General features: G+C 39.9%; 1 protein-coding gene across 1 annotated transcript in view; it reads left to right on the top strand.

Moving 5' to 3' along the window:
* RASGRP3 (RAS guanyl releasing protein 3) overlaps positions 1-21,921 on the top strand; it is a 110,447-nt gene that overhangs the window by 74,507 nt on the left and 14,019 nt on the right. Inside the window, exons 7-13 of the mRNA XM_033425272.2 lie at positions 511-658; positions 2,116-2,289; positions 2,674-2,790; positions 4,773-5,048; positions 12,018-12,095; positions 15,472-15,588; positions 21,463-21,578. Coding sequence (XP_033281163.1) covers positions 511-658; positions 2,116-2,289; positions 2,674-2,790; positions 4,773-5,048; positions 12,018-12,095; positions 15,472-15,588; positions 21,463-21,578 — 1,026 coding nt within the window. The remainder of the gene's footprint in view (positions 1-510; positions 659-2,115; positions 2,290-2,673; positions 2,791-4,772; positions 5,049-12,017; positions 12,096-15,471; positions 15,589-21,462; positions 21,579-21,921) is intronic.

The raw sequence follows: 21,921 nt of genomic DNA, 5'->3' as shown, positions 1-21,921 counted from the left end.
TGGTGCCTGGGACATCTAAGAGTTTGATAAATGTTTATACTAAAAAATACAGATTATTCAGATTATTCATTCCTAGTAAATCAGAATCTCTGGTAGTGAGGTCTAGGTCTCTGTCTTTATAACAAGCTTTTCAAAAAATCCATATGTTGCTGAAGTGTGAGAACCAGCTTTTGATGGTTTCCATCACCACCTATATATTGATAAACTCCAAAATTTATATACCTAGCCCTAACCTCTCCCTCATGATCCAAACCTTACTGGTCACAGGAGAGACCAAGCAAGGGATTCTGGATGAATCAGTGCAAACCTACCCTGTATGGAAAAACAACTCGAAGTTTATATTCTATTGGCAATGGGTCAGTGGTTTTCTCTTCAAATATGAAGGACTGGGCGTGTATTTTGCACAAGCCCCTGGAAGCACGCCAAGAGTTACACAGTCAGTAGGTTAATAACTTCCATTGAGTGAAATGAGCTTTCAGCACATTGACCAGACTCACTCTTCTTTTATAGTCCTTCCTATGACTGGATGAGAAGAGTCACACAGAGGAAAAAAGTATCCAAGAAGGGAAAAGCCTGTCTGCTCTTTGACCATCTGGAGCCCATTGAATTGGCTGAGCACCTCACTTTTCTGGAGCATAAATCTTTTAGAAGGATCTCAGTAAGAAACTGGACACTTATTCTTCCAAGGATAACAACCACCATGCCAACTTTACCAAGAGCTGCATTTTCATACTCTGAAGTGTTGGCAGCCTCTGTCACTGTGCTCCACTGGAAAAGTGCCCTTAACTCACAGGAACAATCCCTTTTAACCAAAGATAAATATTATCCTGTCTTTATTTTATGGCTCAGGAGCTATATTTCTGTTGCTATTTTCAATGTCTCCTTTCATAGGATTAAAGCATGATTTTCTAAATATTCAGTGGAGATTTAACCATTCAAGGTTTATTTAGCTCTGTTGACTTCTCCCAAGTGAACATGTTTAGCTGGGCCCTTCATCTTGGGAGAAGAAATATTTATTTAGGTTGGGATATGTATAAATACCTGATTATGGATATAGGTTGAAAATAGGAATTGTAAGCTTTCAGGAGAATCTCAACCTCAGGTTGTTTCTTTCGCAGGGATGGATATCCTGGATTAAAGTTTTCTTTCCTACTCTGTCTTGATAGAGTTCCTCCTCTGCATCCCTTTTCTTCCCCCTGACTGTGATCTCTTCCTAGCCACCTACTCACTATCCATTTGTTATGATATTTCCACAATGGTTCACAAACAGCCTTTGTCTTTGTCTAACCAAGCTCTGGGGAAGTCACTTCTTCTTTTCCAAGATGCCAAAGAATGAATTACGTTATTGCTTGCAAAGAAGAACATGAGGTTAGAAGTATGGATTTCTGAAAGACTGATTCTTTTCACTAAGTAACCCTACTTGGAGAGGACCTTTTGATTCCCCACAGGCAGGCCATGAGAGGGAATCCCCTGCTCTGTTTGTATGGTAGGAGGCTCATATGTATCTGATGACATCCATGCTGACTTCCTGAAAATGTGTCAGTTTTGCCAAAGAGCAGCCTTACTCAATTTCTGTTTTTTCTCTTTTCTTCTTGAAAACACATTGCAAACTTATTCTGACTTGAAATTATAATATTTATATTCATTTCCTCTTCTTTAATGTATGCCATTGTATCTCGAACTTGCCTGACCATTGGAATCACCAGTAGTGGGTGAAAAATGGAGATTCTTAGGTTATTCCTCTGGAACAGTGATCCTTTAGGTCTGACATGTTCCCCCAAACCAGTATTTTAGCAAATGCCCCAGGTGGATCTTATGATCCAGCAAATTTTGGACTCACTGGAATATGACTTTGAGTCTTGTCCCTTCCTCCTCCCATCAACACTGTGGTGTGTAATAAGTGTGCATCTGGATGTGGAAGAGTGAAATGCAGCAAAATAACATGTTAAAGATACAGATATATTCAAACTTGTAAGATGCCATTATAAATGTGAAATGAAAGAAATCATTATGCTGTTGTGAAACATTATCTCACCCCTTCCACGCAACATTCTAATTTATAATTTTTTCAAAGACTCCATTATAATTCAGAGTCTCTGAATCTTCCTTTACTAGTTCACTGATTACCAAAGCTATGTCATCCATGGCTGCCTGGAGAATAACCCAACCTTGGAGAGATCTATTGCTTTATTTAATGGAATCTCTAAGTGGGTCCAGTTGATGGTTCTAAGCAAACCAACCCCTCAGCAAAGGGCAGAAGTCATCACAAAGTTTATCAATGTTGCCAAGGTATGTATGTCTGTTAATTAGACTGGGATTCTCAAAGGATTCTAGATATTCATTCTCTCTACTGAGAAAAGTCGTTGAAAAAATTTGGGGTTCACAATATAAAAGCCAATTAAAATACCCATAAATGTCTAATGAGCAAATATACTTCTCTCATGCAAGAAGATTGCTTTTAATTGGCCGTATTTGGAAGCATTTAATGTAGCTATTTTTCTGTGTAATGATTGATATATTTTTCTAGTGGATTTCATTTGTACTTCATTTTGAATTGATACTATTTTCCCTACATCCTTGTTGTTAAATTGTAGGACTTCATCTGTACCTCAAAAAGGTCAGAATAATTCAAAAATTGTTACTAAGTATTGAAGTTAACCTTTTCTATTGCAGAAGCTCCTTCAGCTCAAAAATTTTAACACCCTGATGGCGGTGGTAGGAGGCCTTAGTCATAGTTCCATTTCCCGGCTCAAAGAGACCCATTCTCATCTTTCTTCAGAAGTTACAAAGGTACAGTGGATCAGATCATAACCCAAGTAGAAAGTTTGTTTGTAAATTGTTTGGGGGTAGGATGATCCTAACAAATGTCACTCAGAAGGGGAAAGTTTTCTTCTTAGACAATAGGAGGTTACAGCCATACCACCTGGAAAAACAGATTAGAGGTGGCAACAAGTGTCCTAATAGGAATGCTTTGAACACTGTTAACATACTGCAGTTGTAAATATTCAAAAAATATGTGTTTGGTGCTTACTATGTGATAGGCATTGTGAAATACATGGGGGTTACAAGGCAAATATGACAGAAATCATTCCTACCGTCCCGTCCTCAAATGAAGTCATTGAACACCTGCTCTCTTCATAGTACTGTGTTCAACACGGTGGAAGACACAAAGGAAGGGGAGGCAGAAAGAAATCTTTTGTATAGAAAGCCCTCAGATTTATAGCTCAGTTTTCAGGGATTAAAAAAAAAAAATTTAAGCAATGATTGTTTCCCAAACTGAACTTTTTCTGCCATATTTATTTCCAGACTACAATAATATTTTTCCTTATTGAGCAAAAAAGAACATTTCGTCCTTATGAAAAGATTTCCTTGTAAGCGTGTACTTTGTTATATCAGTAAGGACACTTTCAGCTGTAAGTTAAAAAAAAAAAATCTTGGAATTGCTTAAACAATAAGTAAATGGATCGTCTCACATACCTGAAAGTCCAGAGGCAAGGCCAAGTCCAGGCATGGTCTGATCAGAGCTCTGGCTCAGTTGCTCTGTATTCCTCTGAGTATGAGGTTTTTGTTTTAGTTTTTGTTTTTCATCGGATTGGTTTCCCTCCTGATTGGGCTGTCTGCAGCAACGGGAAAATTATGCTTTCTTGTTTATGGAAGTTGGAGATAGGGAAAACCTCTTTTCAGCTCTGCACCCATGGAATAAAAGACCTTCTTTTTTAGACAGATTGGACCATCTCAAATCACATGCCCACCCCTGGGCCAATAACAGTATCCAGAGGAATACAATGTACTGATTGGCTTAACTCTGTGTTCCTGAACCAATCACAAACCAGAGGGATGGAATTATGAAGATGGTAGATCAGAACCCATCCTTGGATCTGGGCACGGAAACAGCGTCATCCGAGACACATGGGAAAGAGTAGACTGATCAAAAGTAGACACATGGGTCTATTAGGAAGGTATGGCTGCCGTTAGGCAACCAACAATAGCTTGTGCATATAAACAGGAGAATATAAACCACAGAAGCACTGCTGAGTGACCTCAAACACTGCACCCTTTCCAAGTATAATGGGGCTCATTATGTGTTTCATTTTCCTTTAGATTAGTAATGAATTTCCAGTAAAGAGCAAAACATATTTTAAATGTTGTAAAGAATAAGAATTCAGTGGAGGCTCATAGAAGCTTGCAACCACCAGTGTGTCTTCAAAAATTATTTATTTGAACTCCCCTTTCTTACAGAAAAGAAAACTGAGGTCCCCAAAAGTGAAGTGACTTGCTTAAGGTCACCCTCCTAGTTAGTGGCAGAGTCCAAAACCACAGCTATCTCACACATCAGTATGACTGTTCCTACCCCATACTGGCCCCTTCAAGTTATATCTTGAATGCAACTTTCTTGGAACAACTAGGAAATTTTAATATACTACATACTTCAATACAATACATGCTTGTATTTGTGGATTGTAATATTTCCATGAATTACAAAATACTTATATATACATGATGCTATTTAACATCTCAACACCCCTAGTAGGTAGGCAGAGTTGTGGGCTATTTCTCTTTTGACGCAGAATGGAACAGGCTGTCCAACTCATAGCCAAGCCTAGTACATTTTTCTAACTGTCTTTTCCCTGGTTAATATTTCCCTGCATCAACGTTGGTGCAATTGATACTTCTTTCAGTAGGCGAGGAATTTCCTAGCCACACACTGTTGGGCCTGAGGGTGGGCAGAAGGGAAGGCTGTTTGAAAATACTACTTTTCCATCTGTTCCCAGAACTGGAATGAAATGACGGAGCTGGTCTCCTCCAACGGCAATTACTGTAATTACCGCAAGGCCTTTGCTGACTGTGATGGCTTCAAAATCCCAATCCTTGGCGTCCACTTGAAAGACTTGATAGCAGTCCATGTCATTTTCCCAGACTGGATGGAGGAGAACAAAGTGAACATTGTGAAAATGCACCAGCTCTCCGTTACCTTGAGTGAACTGGTCTCCCTACAGAATGCCTCTCACCACTTGGAACCCAACATGGATTTGATCAACTTGCTCACGGTGAGTCCAACGGACTAGAGTTTGTGCTAATAACTCTCCTGCACCTCACTTCCCAGGGTATGCAGGAAGATCCATGCCAGCAATTCACAATGGGGGTGGGGGAGGTGTTGAATTCAGGGTCAGTAGATGGGAAGAAATCTCAAAGGATGAAGGGAGGGAAACACACCTGTAACCCAAGTGACTTGAGACACCAATCTCCGAGCAAAGAAAGTTCCCTTTGCTTTGAGGGTCCCAGTCTCAGCCTCCACGGCTCTGGCTTCTGCAGTTCTTAGAGAGGCCCTCCAGCCCTGTCCTCAGTGCCTCATCACACTCATCTAATTCATCACCTCCTTCTCTATGCCCTCAACTCATCGGCTTCTCTTGATCCTCACTGCACTGCTGTAGTTGAAGCCTGGAGTAATGCGGGGACCTCCTCTGAGATCTCCCTCCCCGTTACCCCCACCAACCTCCCCAAACCACCAGATACAGGTCCCAGTCTGCCACTGGAGCCCTTCACGACTTGTTTTCTGACTATCAGTTTCTCCTCGTTTATCATCACCTGATCTCGCATCACACCTGCCTTTGAGGAATGTGGGACTTATACTTTCCACCACAAATTGCTGCCTTCTACTTTCTGGCTTTGCATTTTCTTGGAAAATTCCTTCCTTACCCACCCCCCAACCCCACCATGACTAGCTTAAATTCAAAAGCCTCTATCTTTCTGGAGCATTCTCTGTTTCCTTCCAAAGCAGTAAGGCATCTGTCACATGTGTTGCCCTTGTACTTTCTTATCTATAGGAGGTATCACTTGACATTAGATTTTTTTTCTATTTACCTGCCTTATACATCGCCCGTCCCCAGCATCTCTCATAGTATTGCATAACATCTTAACGGAAAAACCTGAAATAACTTTTTGGCCCACCCAATACCTGGCATATTTAGGAACTCAGCAGATGAACTGGGTGCTGTATTTAGGAGTGGGTTGGAAGAAATTCACCTACTGCTCATACGTTTTGGCCTTGGCGGCACGCACCATTAGCTGGTCTCTAGGTCCTAGCACTTTTAGACACACAGGTGTATAGTAGAGAACATTTCCCATTGGCTGCTTCTTTGTCAGGGGGAAAGAGGCATAAGCAAATTCTCTCACCCTTGCTTAAACAAGTGGAGGAGCAACTTCCTTGTTTGGGTTTTTGACACTGTAGCATCTGAAACTTGGCTGCAATACCGAATTGACTACTTTCCTCCAGTAGCCATGGGGAATGAAAACAAGAAGCCCTCTGGAACTCCAAATAGCTAAATCCTCTAGGACTGCTGCATTGGGATAAGAGTGCAGTTCCTAGACCTTCTCACAAACTGTTCCTAGAACACAGAATTGTTTACCAAGGAAGAGAACCCCTAGGTGTAGGCAATAATGGTAGCTGCATTCTTAGTATAAAGCAGAAGTAGCCAACACACAGAAGCACAAATCTCTTGGGGTTGAGTTTGTGTAACAAATAGTAAACACCCAGACATTCTCTGTTAGGGTGGGGGAACCTCACAATAATCCAGGCAGCTGCCTTTATTAACCATTTGCCATGTAAATCTGTTTCCATGAATAAGTGACCAGAGTTGCAGCCCCAATCAGACTGTAACCCCACAGCCACAGGTGATGTCTGAAGACCAGTCTCAGGGGGTAGCCTAGGCTCCAAGTGTCTGTGCTCAGGCTGCCTCCACGAGCTGGGGGAGAACTTCATGAGCAGCTGCCTATGCTGGGCAATTCCTCATCTGGATAAAAAATAATAATGGAGTAGGGAAAAGAAATTTGAATTGTAAATGCAGCAGGCAACATCAGGACAGATATTTGAGAAATACTAAAGGATTTGGAATGAAATTTTGGGGCTGCAGATGGAAAATCTGAACTCCAGAAGTAAAAGCTAAGAAATAATTCATTTTTGCTGGAAACAAAAGAAAAAAGAAAAAGACTCAATCTCTCAGTCTCTCTGTGTATCTCTCTCTCTCTCTCTCTCTCTCTCTCTCTCTCTCTCAGGAATTGAAGGAAAATTTAGAAGCCACCAAGCACCATATTTAGTCACAGCAACATTGTATAGTATAGTGTAATATAATGGCAAGAGTCTCAGATGGGAGACATAACTTTTTGTCCTGCCTCTGCAGTTACTTAGCTTTGTCTCCTTGCTAACTAGTCTTGACTTTGGATTTTTCCTAAAGGGTTTTGTGCTCATTTGTAAGATCTCATCCAGCTCTAAACTTCTGTGGTGCTAGATGTAAGGAATGGTGGAGCCTTGGGACTAAGGAACCAAGTGTCAACCTAATTCTGTGGTTCCGGCCCAGTGGCTCATCAGGATAGCACAGTTCCGCAGATGAGCACAATTGTCAAGCCAGTTTCTATTTAAAGCCAAAAGCCTTCCTCTCTCCCCACAACCAAGGAGAAAGTTCGGTGCATTCATTCTTCCTGGCCCTAGGCAGATTAATCTCCTCAGAATGAGGATGGAGGAGACTCCCAGGAGGTGTTCACTGGAGCCCAGTGAGCATTTCATGAACCACATACATGTTGAGATTAGAACCATACGTTGACTGCAGCTGCCCAAATGCATGTGAGGTCATTCTTATTAAGCACAGCATTGAAGGGGTGATCCTTTTTGCTCCAAGACTCTAGGTCAAGTTTCTGCCTGAAGTGACTGCTTCTAAACATGGTCCCAGGTGAGGAAGCTGATATATGATTGAGAGCCCTGGAAGAAAGAAAATGAGAACTCTTAAGTTAATGAACAATTGCTAAATGCCTGCTCTGTGCAGTAGGCTGTATAGCAATGCTTGAACTTTCTGTAATAGTTGATTACAGTTTTCACAGCACTTTTCACATACATTTCCTCAGTAGATTCTCACACACACACCCTGTGATGTAGCCTGGGCAGGTCAGAGGGTGTAACATCACCCCTGCCCCTTCCTATTTTAGAAATGAAGAAGCTGCGATTCATAACGGACAAAAGGCTTGCAAATAGCCAACTTCTGAATCCCAGTTTGTGTGTGTGTCTCTCTTTCTCTCTCTGATGGACATTTACTCTGTAATGTGGGAATATTGCTGACATTTACTTTATTTTGCATCTGTGAAAATTAAATAATCTCTCTCCCTCTTCATGGGTGTGTAAAGAAAGAGTTAATTACAAAATGAAATCTATGCAAGCAGGGACTATGTTTGCCATTTTTATCATTGTAATCTGAGCCCCCTGAACAGTACTGGGCACATGAAGGAAAGAGGACCACACCGCCAAACTGTTGGGATTTGTATTGTTCCCCTTTTTAGGGAAGATCTGGAGAAAACATTTTCCACTGTGATCCCAATTCATGTAACCAGGAGCTTTTAAACTGACGCTTCTTGTTTCATGGTATACAAAATAGTCTGATTTTTTTTCATAGTATTTTTAGATCTATCAGTTACATTTACCATTCTGAGTATATGCAAATTACTGGAAAGCCCCTGTATTTTTACAATCGAAGAAGAAGAAGAAGAAAGAAGAAAGAAGAAGAGGAGGAGGAAGAGGAAGAATTGCAAAAATGGTGAATGGAGATAGTTTGATGACCAAGTGTGTGTTATTTTACAATTCTCCAGTCAAGACAATGTCGGTCCTGAGGTGCAGACTAAATCCACAGCCATCTTTGCTGATAGGCTTGGATGTAAAAGCAACAACCTGAAACAGTGACTCAGAACATTTTTTAGAAACAAACAAGCTTAAGATATGTTAGACACAAATAAATATTTTTGAAACCCCATTGACAAGCTGCCTATATTATTTAAAAGGTGTGTAGGAAGTAGAACAGATCACTTTGTGCAGGGCCGTAAGGCCCAGAGGAGATCCGAGAAAGCAAGTAGGATCGCAGCTTGGAAAGCAGAGAGATGGCTAGAGTTAACCCAGAAGGTGGCTCTGCACTCGTGGATGAGCACAGTGGCATTTGGCTGCTGCACTGATTGGGAGCCAAACCCTGCAGTTCCCATCTGTGTGGCCCTCTAAACAAATCCCATTGGACACCATTAGCTCATTTAATCCTCACAACAATCCTGGGAGGGAGCTATTATTGATGATTCCCATTTTACAGCTCAAGAGACAGACTCAAGAAGATTAATGACTTGCCTAGGTTCATTTGACCACTGATAAATGGAGAGCAAACATTGGGAGACAACAAAAATATTTCCATCATAGAGTCAGATATCTGTCCATGTGACGTATGAAAATACTCAGGGATGTTCTGTGTCTTTTGAAAGAGCATCTCCCCTATTTAGTGTGTGGCTTATTTGGGTTTCTGGTTGGATGTTCTTGCACTGCTGGCATCTCCTTTCCAGCAGATGCCAGTGCTGTCATCAGAGGAAGAGTCAGGAGGACAAGAACATACTCATCAAAGCCCAGATTAACTCCTGACAACAAGGAAGTCAAAAGGAAGAAGTCAGTCAGTTTTCTGTCTATGTCACATTCACAGTGCAAGATAGCAAACTAGGACTGGGATTATAGAGGTGGGATTACAAATGCACTGTCTCCTTTTATGAAGCTTAGAGACCAGTAGAGTCTTCTGTTGTGGAATTTACAAAACAGTGGGCAACTGCCCATGGCAGATGTGTTTTATTTGGCCCACACGGAATCATAAAAAAAAATCTGTTATTAGTTGCCAGTGCTTAAAAATGAGGATATTTTATATAAAACTCTAGATTTCTGACTTCTCTTGACAAATTAGATGTGGCAATTGTCATCAAACTGACAACAATTTGCCTTAGATGAGTAGTGGCTATCTCCCATTCATCAGTGATCACACCTTCCCCTATTGCTTCCCTAACCCAGAGATCCAGTGTCAAATTCCACTTATCAGCACAAATTTTTCTTATTGTTGAGCTATGAGGAGAGATCCCCAAGTTAATCATATCTGCAAAACTCTTTTACCAAATACATTGTTATACCAATGTCTCTATCACAATATCCCTTTCATGCATCTCCCTTCACTCTTTTATATGGTGGGCGGGTTCCTCAAAGCATTTGTTTGTGACATGGGGACAGTTCCTCTCCTGAAAAAAGGCAGGGCCCCTGGACGTAGAAGTGACTGCTGTTCAGAGGAAGGTGGATACAGTGTGCATTCTTTGTGAGCATGATTTTCATGATCTGAAATGATACTGGGGCAATTTTATAGTAAAGTCAATTTTATTATGCTTAAAAAAACCTTTAGATGACAAAGTCTAGATAATGCAATACATGACCAGATATATGAAATCCTTAATTTAACTGCTGTATTTAGTAGCTAGAATAGTGACTACAATGGTCCCCGCCATATATTAGGTGAGCAATAAATATTTGTTGAATGAATGATGCAAAAATGACAGTTTATAATGCCAGTTTCTTTTTTAAAAAAATGAGATAGAACAGCAAGATAAATCCTTGAAAGACATCCTGTGCCTCTGAGTTTTCTCTTGCTCCTAGGCACCAGGCACTGAGCTGGAGATAAGGGATCCTTGATGTTACAGGCTAGGACCAGGGACAGGTGTATAAAATAAGACTTGGAAATGGAATAAAGCCTCTCACATTAAGCCTTTATCTTTAGACAAAATATGTCAAAGGAAAATTTTCATGCTTAAAATGGTCAGAGAAAGGGCAGGGCACCTGGTTCTCTTCCCTGTTGATAAAATGGTATGATTCATCAGGTTCTTAACATTGAAGGGCACGTGTGGGAATTATCCAGGCTTATTTTAAATCTTATGACTTCTGTTTTAGGTAAGTGGGACCATGCATTTTAAGGTTTTGCAGATTTTATCCACGCAGTTTAATCTTCATTTACATTCTTATCCTTGCCTACCCTAATCTTTCTCTCTGTCTTTATTTCTCCAAGTCCTCCCAGTTAGGTCCCAGTTCACAAGTTCCTCTGTGAATCCACCCTGATCATTTCTGTCCTCAGTGGCCCCCACACATAATAATAAAAGTAGTTGTAACAGCTATAATAATAACAATAACATCAACAACACCAGATTACATTTCCTGAGATTTCACTGTGTACTAGGTCTTGTGTGAAGTATTTTACATGCATTATTTCATTTGATCCTGATAAAAATCCAATTAGATAGGGACTTTTGTGATCATTTTACAGAAGTGGAAACTGAGTGTCAGAGAGGAAATAACTGGCTCAAGGCCACAGAGCTAACCAGTGGCAGGCTCAGAATTTGAACTCAAACCCACCGGTCTCCAAAACCTCTCCCTCATGCTTTACACGCTGCCTCCCTGAAAAATTCCTATAGCACTTAGAGTGGGGCAACTTCCTTCACATTTAGCATGTGTTGCCTTTTGTTGATGTGAATATATCTTTTTGTGTTCAGGTCCTATTTAGTCAAATAAGGTGTCTGGCCCTTGAGGGCAGGAATGATTTTATACCATTTTATATCACCAGAATTTAGCACAATGCCCTGAAATAATAGAAACCTATTAATTGCTCTTTCATTTCTGCAGTTCTTTAGTCAAACCTCCAAGACACCATTTATTCCATTTCCAAGTCTTATTTTACACACCTGTCCCCAGTCCTAGCCTGTAACATCAAGGATCCCTTATCTCCAGCTCAGTGCTTGGTGCTTAGGAGCTACTCAATAATTATCAAGAAAAATTGAGTCAATGGTTCTTGTTGATGCTGATGACCACACTAGGCTTAACTTTTTTCTTTTTAAAATTTCGTTTTCTGGGACTTCCCTGGCGGCCCGGTAGTTAAGACTCCGCGCTTCCAATGCAGGGGGCGTGAGTTTGCTCCTTGGTTGAGGAACTAAGATCCCACATCCTGCGTGGCCAAAAAATAAAATATTAAAACTTCTTTAAAAAAAATTTCATTTTCCACCTCTGCATGCATCTTTTTAACGTTCTACATTCACTCAAGTTATTAGACATTGAGCTTAAGCATTCAGTTTGGAAAAATTTCAGTAATGTAAATAAGTAAATAAATGATTCAACATCCTTATTTATCCCTTCTAATTTGTTGTAGCTTTCTCTGGACCTCTATCACACAGAAGATGATATTTACAAACTATCACTGGTGCTGGAGCCTAGAAATTCTAAATCGGTGAGTATTGTTTTCTCTCTCGGGTTCAGTGACAAACACCATTATTTTATATTTACAATAATTGACCACTACAGTAGTGCTTTGTGATCTAAAGATTGAAGAATTAAAAAATCTGTATTCTTCCCATTTTACAAATGGAACAGCTTAGCCCTGACAGATAATTATTTCTTCACATTAGAAGCTAACAAAGAAGAACATCATTTCCAGTTACTCTGTTTTATTGTTGATCTTCCATGTTCCCTCTGAGAACCTGCACCGCCCCCAAAAAAGAAGGAACAATAATTTGAATGACCATTCTAGGCTTTTTTTTAAAAAACTGATTCTACATAAAATTAGATTTAATAAATTTTAAATACCCTAATCATAATTCACAAATTTCTCTACTAATGATTCATCCAGTTCAGAATTTCAGTATCACATTGGAGAGAGTCTCCCTTAATTGATAGCTGAGTCTTAGTAAAGAAACATTATATAATGAGTTGAAGAAACTGAATTACTGAATGTACACTGCTCATTACTCTTATCAAGTGGACTGTAGCTCAGATATGCTTTGCACTAGTAAAAAAACAAATATCTGGGTGAATATGAAATTTACAATGAGGATGAGGTTTGCATGTTGAAAAAACATTTCTGTCTGCTTCTTATATCCTGAGATCTGTTTTCTTATGAAGGTCTCATTCATTACCTCCGTACCAGTTGAGTTCTGTGGCACATTGCCAGCACCCCTAGGGCCTAAGTCTGTCCATCTATTAATACCTACTACCATTCTGAACCATCGAACTGAAAGAGGCAGAATGACTGTGAATGCTGTTCACAGTAAAGGCCAGGTGGGAGACTATGAACTTGAGTCTGAGTCAGTTGACCTGGTAGCATCTGTTCTTAAAATAATGTCTGTGGTGGTCCATCACCATGTTCCCCTCCCTGCCAACCCCAAGAAGCCCATCTCCTGGGGACACTGCAGAAGGCAGCCATATGGGAAGATACAGCACAGGCAAAGGGAGGGGTTAGGACCAGACTCTTCAAAGTTCGCGTGATGAAGAGAGAGCTAGAAAGAAAAGTAATGTTACTGAAAAAAAGGAATTCGTAAGCTCCTCCCTCATTCCATAGCTTTGGTGTGATGAAGCTGTCCTGTACATGCACACACAGCATTGCCACCTCCTGACGCCTTCCTTTACCTATAACTAGGCACCTTAATTGCCACCTGTTGGTTGTTGGATGCCTGGCAGTTCATAATATATATGTTATCTCATTAACTCTGTTAAGGAAACAGAGTCTGGTGAACATAGGTGTCTTACACAGACCACAGAGCCAGTCAGTAGGAGAATTTGGACTGGTCTCAGGAGTCTGCCTTCACCGCCTGTGCTTTTTCTACAGCGTGATGCTGCCCATTATTTTCCCACCACCCCTTGTTCAGAAACAGGGTTAGAATGACCATTTTAGCACACATGCCTGATTTGTGCCTTTTAGATTTACTTTGGTTTATTTTCAGGATCAAGTTTTACCAATTTTAGGAGACATTTCCATCCAACATAAAAAAGTCTTTTTATCTCTTGTAAAAGCAGAAGCTTTCAAAGCCCCTTCCGAGTGCTAAAATCCCATGAATCTATGAAAACACATTTCCCAATCCCTTTCTGTCTCTTCTCTAAGTGGAATGTCACCTTATTTTGTATTTAGTGTTCGATGCATACTGGTAACTAAGAACAATTTCCCGTCAGGATTATATTCCTGAGAGCCTGTAGCTTTAATGTGCTTACAGTTAGCACTGGGCAACCTCCCCTAGTTAGTCCCAGAGCTTCTCAACCTTATTCTGTTCATGGCACCCTTAGTGCCTCATAATTTTTTGTGTTTTAATTCATGTCTCAGTTTTTTCATGCTCCCTCTAGGTCAGAAGAAATGCCTAACAGTTTCACTTATAGAATAGTTAGGTCCAAGCAACTAAATATGTATAAACATTGATGTTCTAATGGCTTATGACCTGCCTGAAAAAATAATACACACAGATTGAAAACAATAACATTTTTATTTCATTCTTAAATAACCACAATTACTAATGGATATGTGTGCCTGTTGGGCATGGTACAATTTCTTAAATCTTGGAATCAGATTGGATACTGTCACCTTTATTGCTTGTTCCACATTGATTTTTTGCTTCTCAAGGACATGATATCATTGATAGAAATGTGGCATGAGCTGATGGGTGAATTGTGAACTATTTCAAGCTGGTAGTTCGTGTGCTATTGACAAATATTGAGTATTGCTGTATTTCCCTCAGAAGTTTGAAATATCTTTCGGTAACCCTCTGAGTTCGTCGCAGTGCTCCAGAGGAGGGGTGTGCCTTGCTGTATAGTTTGGGAACCAAGGGTTTAATCCTTTATTATATCAACAAGATGAAAGGCTTGTGTGTGTGCATGTGTGTGTGAGAGAGAGAGAGAGAGAAACTGTGTGTGAGAGTGACCATATTCAGATGGCAGATAATTTTTTGTCCTGTTTGTAGCTCACGGCAGCACCCACCTCACAACATTGGTAGAGGCTTAAATCTTTACAGTTACACCTCAACTCCTCTTGCAAAAATGGTTATCCCCAACTCGGTATCAAATTTAAAAACAACCTGCTAATGCAGGTTTGTATGCATGCACCAGCAAAAATATTTCATCATATGAGATCCCTAGGGAGAGGATACGAAGTGCACAGCACTCTTGGCTCCCAATAGGATTGTGTTTCACACTTGTGTTGTGTAAACGAGTTATACATTATTGCTACCATCTTCTCCACATTATTAAGTGAAAATGTCTTGCACGAATGTGGAAGAACCTGTGGAGGAAACAAGTTCACCAAAGCAGGGCTCAAGAGAGCTAATGATTAGCCAAACCGTCAAGAACTGATTAAGCATATTGAGAGATGCTGGTAAGATGACATAAACTTGGCTGTGCACTGCTGGCCACTTACTGCACACACCTAATTTATCACTAGCACTGACTATTAAAGAATTAGATAACTGGTGTTTTATGTGCTTTGTATTATACAAGCAAAAAATTGTATGGATTGTTACAGAGATGTGTAAGGGTGTTTTAGTAGTATCTGGGGAACTTGGATAGGATTTTTGGGTGAGCTGGGAGAGCAATATTTTTTTCCACCTAAAATAATACAATCTAGGCTGCTGTTAAACAAAATATGTATTTAGTTACAGATTAGATTCTACAGACAAAATATTGCATTAACAAAATTTTCACTGATGTTTTCAAAATATTTAAGTACTACATAAACAGAAGTTTTTACTGATATTAATATGCAAAACTTATATGGCTTTCTCAGTGTCCCTGGTCCAAATTGCTCGAGGCCCCAGATAAAGTTGAAAAATGTGTGTGTTTTCTGTCAGCAGCCTACCTCCCCTACGACGCCCACCAAGCCCGTGGTGCCCCTGGAGTGGGCCTCAGGCGTGATGCCAAAGCCAGATCCTACAGTCATCAACAAACACATAAGGAAATTAGTTGAGGTAAGTGGTTGAGGGACAGTTAAATGTGAGCAGTTAAAAGGAGGCCCCTTTCTCTTTCCAGAATATTCTCTGGTTGCCCAGGAATCAGATGGAGTCCATGAAAACAGCCCTCTAGCAAGTAAGAGCAATTCAGTAGACACTTAGCTCTACCTGGCACTGGCTTCTGGGGAAGAACCTCCCAGGAAGTCCCCCTTTCCCCTTCCTGTCTGTCAGTTCTCACTTGCCCAAATACTCTCAGCTACTTAGAACCCCTCACTTCCCCAGGCATTTGACACTTCTGTCATTGTTCCTGCAACCCAAGGGACTGTTTGAGGATTAGAATCTACTCATTAAAACCCACATGGGGGCTTCCCTGGTGGTGCAGTGGTTAAGAATCTGCCTGTCAATTCAGGGGATATGGGTTTGAGCCCTGGTCCAGGAAGGTCCCACATGTCGCTGAGCAACTAAGCCCGTGCGCCACAACTACTGCGCCTACACTCTAGAGCCCACAAGCCACAACTACTGAGCCTGCGTGCCACAACTACTGAAGCCCACATGCCATAACTACTGAGGCCCACACACCTAGAGTCCATGCTCCACAATAAGAGAAGCCACCCAATGAGAAGCCCGTGCACCGCAACAAAGAGTAGCCCCTGCTCACCGCAACTAGAAAAAGCCCTCAGGCAGCAATAAAGAACCAATGGAGCCAAGAATAAGTAAATAAATAAATAAGTTTATTATTTATAATAAAAAAAACCCACATGGGTCACCATAAAATGCTGGATAAATTGGTTACCTGAGGGTAGGAAAAAAGACTGTAAGTTGAGTAGTTTCTCCAGCTGTATATATTTGGGGGTCTGTGACACCGCAGCGCAACAGCATTTAGGTCAGAAACATCACTTAATGAAGGGCAAGATTGTGTCAGAATTTTCCATATTAAAAACAACAAAAAAAGAGTAGATGCACCAATGTGGGAAAGATGGAAATATCTCAGACACTAGAAATTGTGATTGTTGATTAAACATCTCCCTTCATGGACTAGTACATCCTCAGATGCAATAGGAACAAGTCTTTGGGATATTATGTGCTCTTTGCTGGGAAAGGGCGTTTACAGAAAAAGAATGTTCTGTATCTTGGATTATCCATGGAACTATGAAGTGCTGAAAGAAAAGTTGCATGGGGCATGGGAGTCAGGAAGGGGAGATTAGAAAGGGTGAGGGAAGGGGATGAGACAGCCATAAGGTCCAGTGGAGACCATGTGATGATGTGGTAGTGACAGACCCAACTTGGAGCCAGGGAAGGTGGGCAAAGGATCTGGGTGCATGGAGTTGCAGCTCAGGAAGGTCTAGAATCAGGAAATGAATGAAGTAATTTTTCTCCTACTCTCTCCTCTGCTTTTCTCTGAATGCTCACTCCATTCTCTGCAGACAGACTTTCCTTGCTCCACACGAGGAGCCTCTTTCTCCCCCACCCCTTTGTACCTTACCTCTTTTCTCCAATTCCAGTTTCATGGGGGAAGGTTGGCCCAGTTTGGTTAGATTGAGTACTATTGATTTAATTGAATAAATGACTGGGTTTCATTTGAATTTCCATAATGAATTTTATTCCAAAAAAATCTTGTACTCTCAGTATAAATACAGGTATTAAACTATAAATCGTAAGCACTCCATAATAGTTCATTTTTAAGCAATTTTGATTATGGATAAGCATTGATAGTGAGACTTGCAAAAAAATTCAGTTATTTATGGATAAACTTGTAATGGGTGCTAAACAATCATATTTTTAATTAAGTAATTTGTTCATTTATACTTTGCCTACTTCCCAAAATACTCCTGAAGCAGTTGTGCCCTAAGGCAATACAGATAATATGTAACAGAATCCACAGGGGAATTGCCAACAAACACATGAAAGAATGTTCAACATCACTAATCATTAGAGAAATGCAAATCAAAACTACAATGAGGTATCACCTCACACCAGTCAGAATGGCCATCATCAAAATATCTACAAACAATAAATGCTGGAGAGGGTGTGGAGAAAAGGGAACCCTCTTGCGCTGTTGGTGGGAGTGTAAATTGATACAGCCACTATGGAGAACAGTATGGAGGTTCCTTAAAAAACTACAAATAGAACTACCATACGACCCAGCAATCCCACTATTGGGCATATATCCTGAGAAAACCATAATTCAAAAAGAGTCATGTACCACAATGTTCATTGCAGCTCTATTTACAAAAGCCAGGACATGGAAGCAACCTAAGTGTCCATCAACAGATGAATGGATAAAGAAGATGTGGCACATATATACAATGGAATATTACTCAGCCATAAAAAGAAACGAAATTGAGTTATTTGTAGGGAGGTGGATGGACCTAGAGTCTGTCATATGGAGTGAAGTCAGAAAGATAAAGACAAATACCATATGCTAGCACATATATATGGAATCTAAAAAAAAAAAAAAATACGGTTCTGAAGAACCTAGGGGCAGGACAGGAATAAAGACGCAGACATAGAGGATGGACTTGAGGACACGGGGAGGGGGAAGGGTAATCTGGGACGAAGTGAGAGAGTGGCATGGACTTATATATTCTACCAAGTGTAAAATAGATAGCTAGTGGGAAGCAGCCGCATAGCACAGGGAGATCAGCTCGGTGCTTTGTGTCCACCTGGGAGGGTGGGAGGGAGATGCAAGAGGGAGGAGATTTGGGGATATATGTGTATATATAGCTGATTCACTTTGTTATAAAGTAGAAACTAACACACCGTTGTAAAGCAATTATACTCCAATAAAGATGTTTAAAAAAAAAAGAAATCACAGGGGAAAGAGAGATTGCTTCATTATAACTGGACTCTAAGTCAAATGTTTGCATACATGTGTTTGCAGGGAGAACTTACAAACTTTTTGAAAATCCAATTTAGCAGAGGGCAATGGAAAAATCTTTTTTCTTTTTTTTTTGCTGTACACGGCCCTCTCACTGTTGTGGCCTCTCCCGTTGCGGAGCACAGGCTCTGAACGCGCAGGCTCAGCGGCCATGGCTCACGGGCCCAGCCGCTCCGCGGCATGTGGGATCCTCCCAGACCAGGGCACGAACCCATGTCCCCTGCATCGGCAGGCAGACTCTCAACCACTGCGCCACCAGGGAAGCCCAAAAAAATCTTCCTTATTTTTCTCTGATTATAAAGAAAGTCAGGGCAGTCCACTGGTTAGGACTCAGCACTTTCACTGACATGGCCCCAGGTTAAATCCCTGGTTGGGGAATTAAGATCCCGCAAGCCACGTGGTGCAGCAAAAAAATAAAAAAATTAAAAAGCTGAATATTAAAACATTTCAGAAATAGAAAGTTTTACTTTCAGGACTTGATGTCTCTTCTGTCTAGGGTTAATCACTGGTAAATTGTAGATCATCTTGTATGATTTTATTCTCCCCCCCCATACACACACACATATATACATGTATATCTTTGAGAAAGCTTGTTCAGTTATTTCCTTAGAACAATTCCTAGAAGTGGAATTGCTGTGTCAGAGTAAGCACTGATTGTCCTCCAGAAAGATTGTGGCTATTTGCTTTACCAACTTGATAAGAGAGTGCCTATTTTCTCATAACCCTAGGAAATTATCAATTGTTTTAATGTTTTCCAATTTGAGAGATAAAAAAAAAGTTTCATTAGTATTTCCATAATTACTAGCAGAATTGAATGTCTTTCCATGAATGTATTGTCCATTTGTATTTTTACTTTGGTGATCCTCTGTTTTCCTTTTGTGTCCTCTCGTAAGTGTTGCAAATGATTTTCTCTGTCATTTATATTTAAATTTGTTAATTGAGCTTTTTTGATTCAGATATTTTGCATTTTATTGTAATGAAATACTTTTGTTTATGACCTCTGACTTGGATGTCGTCCTAAGAAAGGTCTTTCCTACTCAAAGATAATAAAACATGAAAAATATTTTTATCTATTTACCTTTGGGTTTTTATAACTTAATTTTTACATTAAAATATTTAAGGCATCTGGAATTTAGTTTGGGGGCAATTTATTTTATAAGATTATCAGCCATTTAACTCAACAGCAATTATTAGGTAACCCATAATTTCCCTGTGGATTTGAATAGATACTTTTGGATATTCTGAATTCTTACATACATATGGATCTGTTTCTGGACTGTACTCTCTGCAGTAAGTTGCAATACCATGTTGTTTTGACTAATGTATCTTTGATTTCTGATAGGGCACATTGCCCCTCATTACCCGTCATTGTTTTAGTTAAAATATAACTGACCTTCTAGGTGTTCTAGGTGCACAACATAGTGATTCAATATTTCTACACATTACAAAATGATCACCACAATAAGTCTAGTTACCATCTGTCACCATACAATTATATTAAAATATTACTGACTATATTACCCATGCTGTACTTTCCATCCCGTGACTCGTTTATTTTATAACTGGAAGTTTGCACCTCTTAATTTCCCTCACCTATTCATTCATCCTCCCACTCCTCTCACCTCTGGCAACCACATGTTTGTTCTCTGTATCTATGAATCTGTTTCTGGTTTTTTTTTGTTTGTTCATTTGTTTTTTAGATCCCACATACAAGTGAAATCCTATGATATTTGTCTTTCTCCACCTGACTTATTTCACTTAGGGTAATACCCTAAGGTCTATCTATGTTGTCAAAAAATGGCAAGATTTCATTCTTTTTTATGGCTGAGTCATATTCCATTTTATTTATATACCACATTTTTATCTATTCATCTTTTGATGAACACTTATGTTGCTTCCATATCTTGGCTATTGTAAATAACGCTGGAATGAACACAGGGATGTATATATCTTTCAAATTAGTGTTTTTGATTTCTTTGGAAAAAATACCCAGAAGTGGAATTACTGGATTGTATGATAGCTCTGTTTTTAATTTTTTGAGGAACTTCTATACTGTTTTCCATAGTAGCAGCACCAATTTGTAATCCCAACAACAGTACATGAGGGTTCCCTTTTCTCCTCACCCTCACCGACACTTGTTATTTGTTGTCTTTTTGATCATAGCCATTCTGACAGGTGTGAGGTGGTATCTCTGTGTGGTCTTGATTTGCATTTCCCTGAGATGAGTGATAAGTGATGTTGAACATCTTTTCATGTGTCTGTTGGCCATCTGTAAGTCTTCTTTGGAAAAATGTTTATTCAGGTCCTCTACCTATTTTTTAATTGGGTTGTTTGTTTTTTGATATTGAGTTGTATGAGTTCTTTGTATATTTTGAATATTATCCCCTTATCAGAGATATCATTTGCAAGTATCTTCTGCTATTCAGTAGGTGGCCTTTTCATTTTGTTGATAGTTTCCTTCCCTGTGCAAAAGCTTTTTAGTTTGATATAGTCCCAGTTGTTTGATTTTGCTTTTGTTTCCCTTGCCTGAGATCATTACTCCTCATCTTAAACAAACAATTTTAGGTTATTCTCAACATGTTCACTTCTATAGGAACTTTAGAATCAATTTGTTCATTTCAAACGAATTCCCACCGGGATTTTGACTGCAATTACATTAAATGTATACTTTGATTTTTGAGATAATTTAACATTTTAAAGTTTCATTTTCTATTGTCATGGTACTGGCATTTGTGAATTCACCAAGCCTTACTCCTACTCAACCCTGAGGTCTCAGTTGAGACCTTGCTTTCTCCAGGAAACATTTTAAAATCGCCCTTCCCCCTCCCCCAGCACTCTGTCTTTATCCTCAGCGTTGCACTTATCTCATTATACCATAAAGGCATCTCAATTTTGTTATCTCCTACTAGATTCCAAGCTCCTTGATAGAAAGAATAATATGCTAGTTATCATTGCTTTCCCAAGAGGCTGATTCATAAATAGTCATTCAATAAATATTTGCCTTTCCTTTGCAGTCTGTGTTTAGAAATTATGACCATGACCAGGATGGGTACATCTCCCAAGAGGACTTTGAAAGTATAGCTGCCAATTTTCCCTTCTTGGATTCCTTTTGTGTGCTGGACAAAGATCAGTAAGTTTAATTTTGTTTTATTGTAATGCAACTGTCCCGAAGCAGAAAATTACTACGAAAGGAGAGCAGGGAAACCTTTAATTTATGTCTTGACAGAGTTGATCCTAGTGTATTGATGAAAGGTGTCTAAGGTGTCTTTTCACTGATTTTTTTCTTGGTGTCCACAAACATGACTGGCTGGATGGAATCACAGGGCAGACCACATCATCGGTGTTAAGTACAAGTGCTCACTTACAAATTAGCCTAGCTCTCCATTTCCGATTATTACTGCTGCAACTTAGCTAGTTCATCAACCCCAAAACCTCCATCAAAAAAGAATAGAGACTAAATATAGTTAGATCTA

This window comes from Orcinus orca, chromosome 13 (genome assembly GCF_937001465.1).
Source record: "Orcinus orca chromosome 13, mOrcOrc1.1, whole genome shotgun sequence".
NCBI lineage: Eukaryota > Metazoa > Chordata > Mammalia > Artiodactyla > Delphinidae > Orcinus > Orcinus orca.
This window is presented reverse-complemented; position numbering and strand designations above follow the sequence as displayed.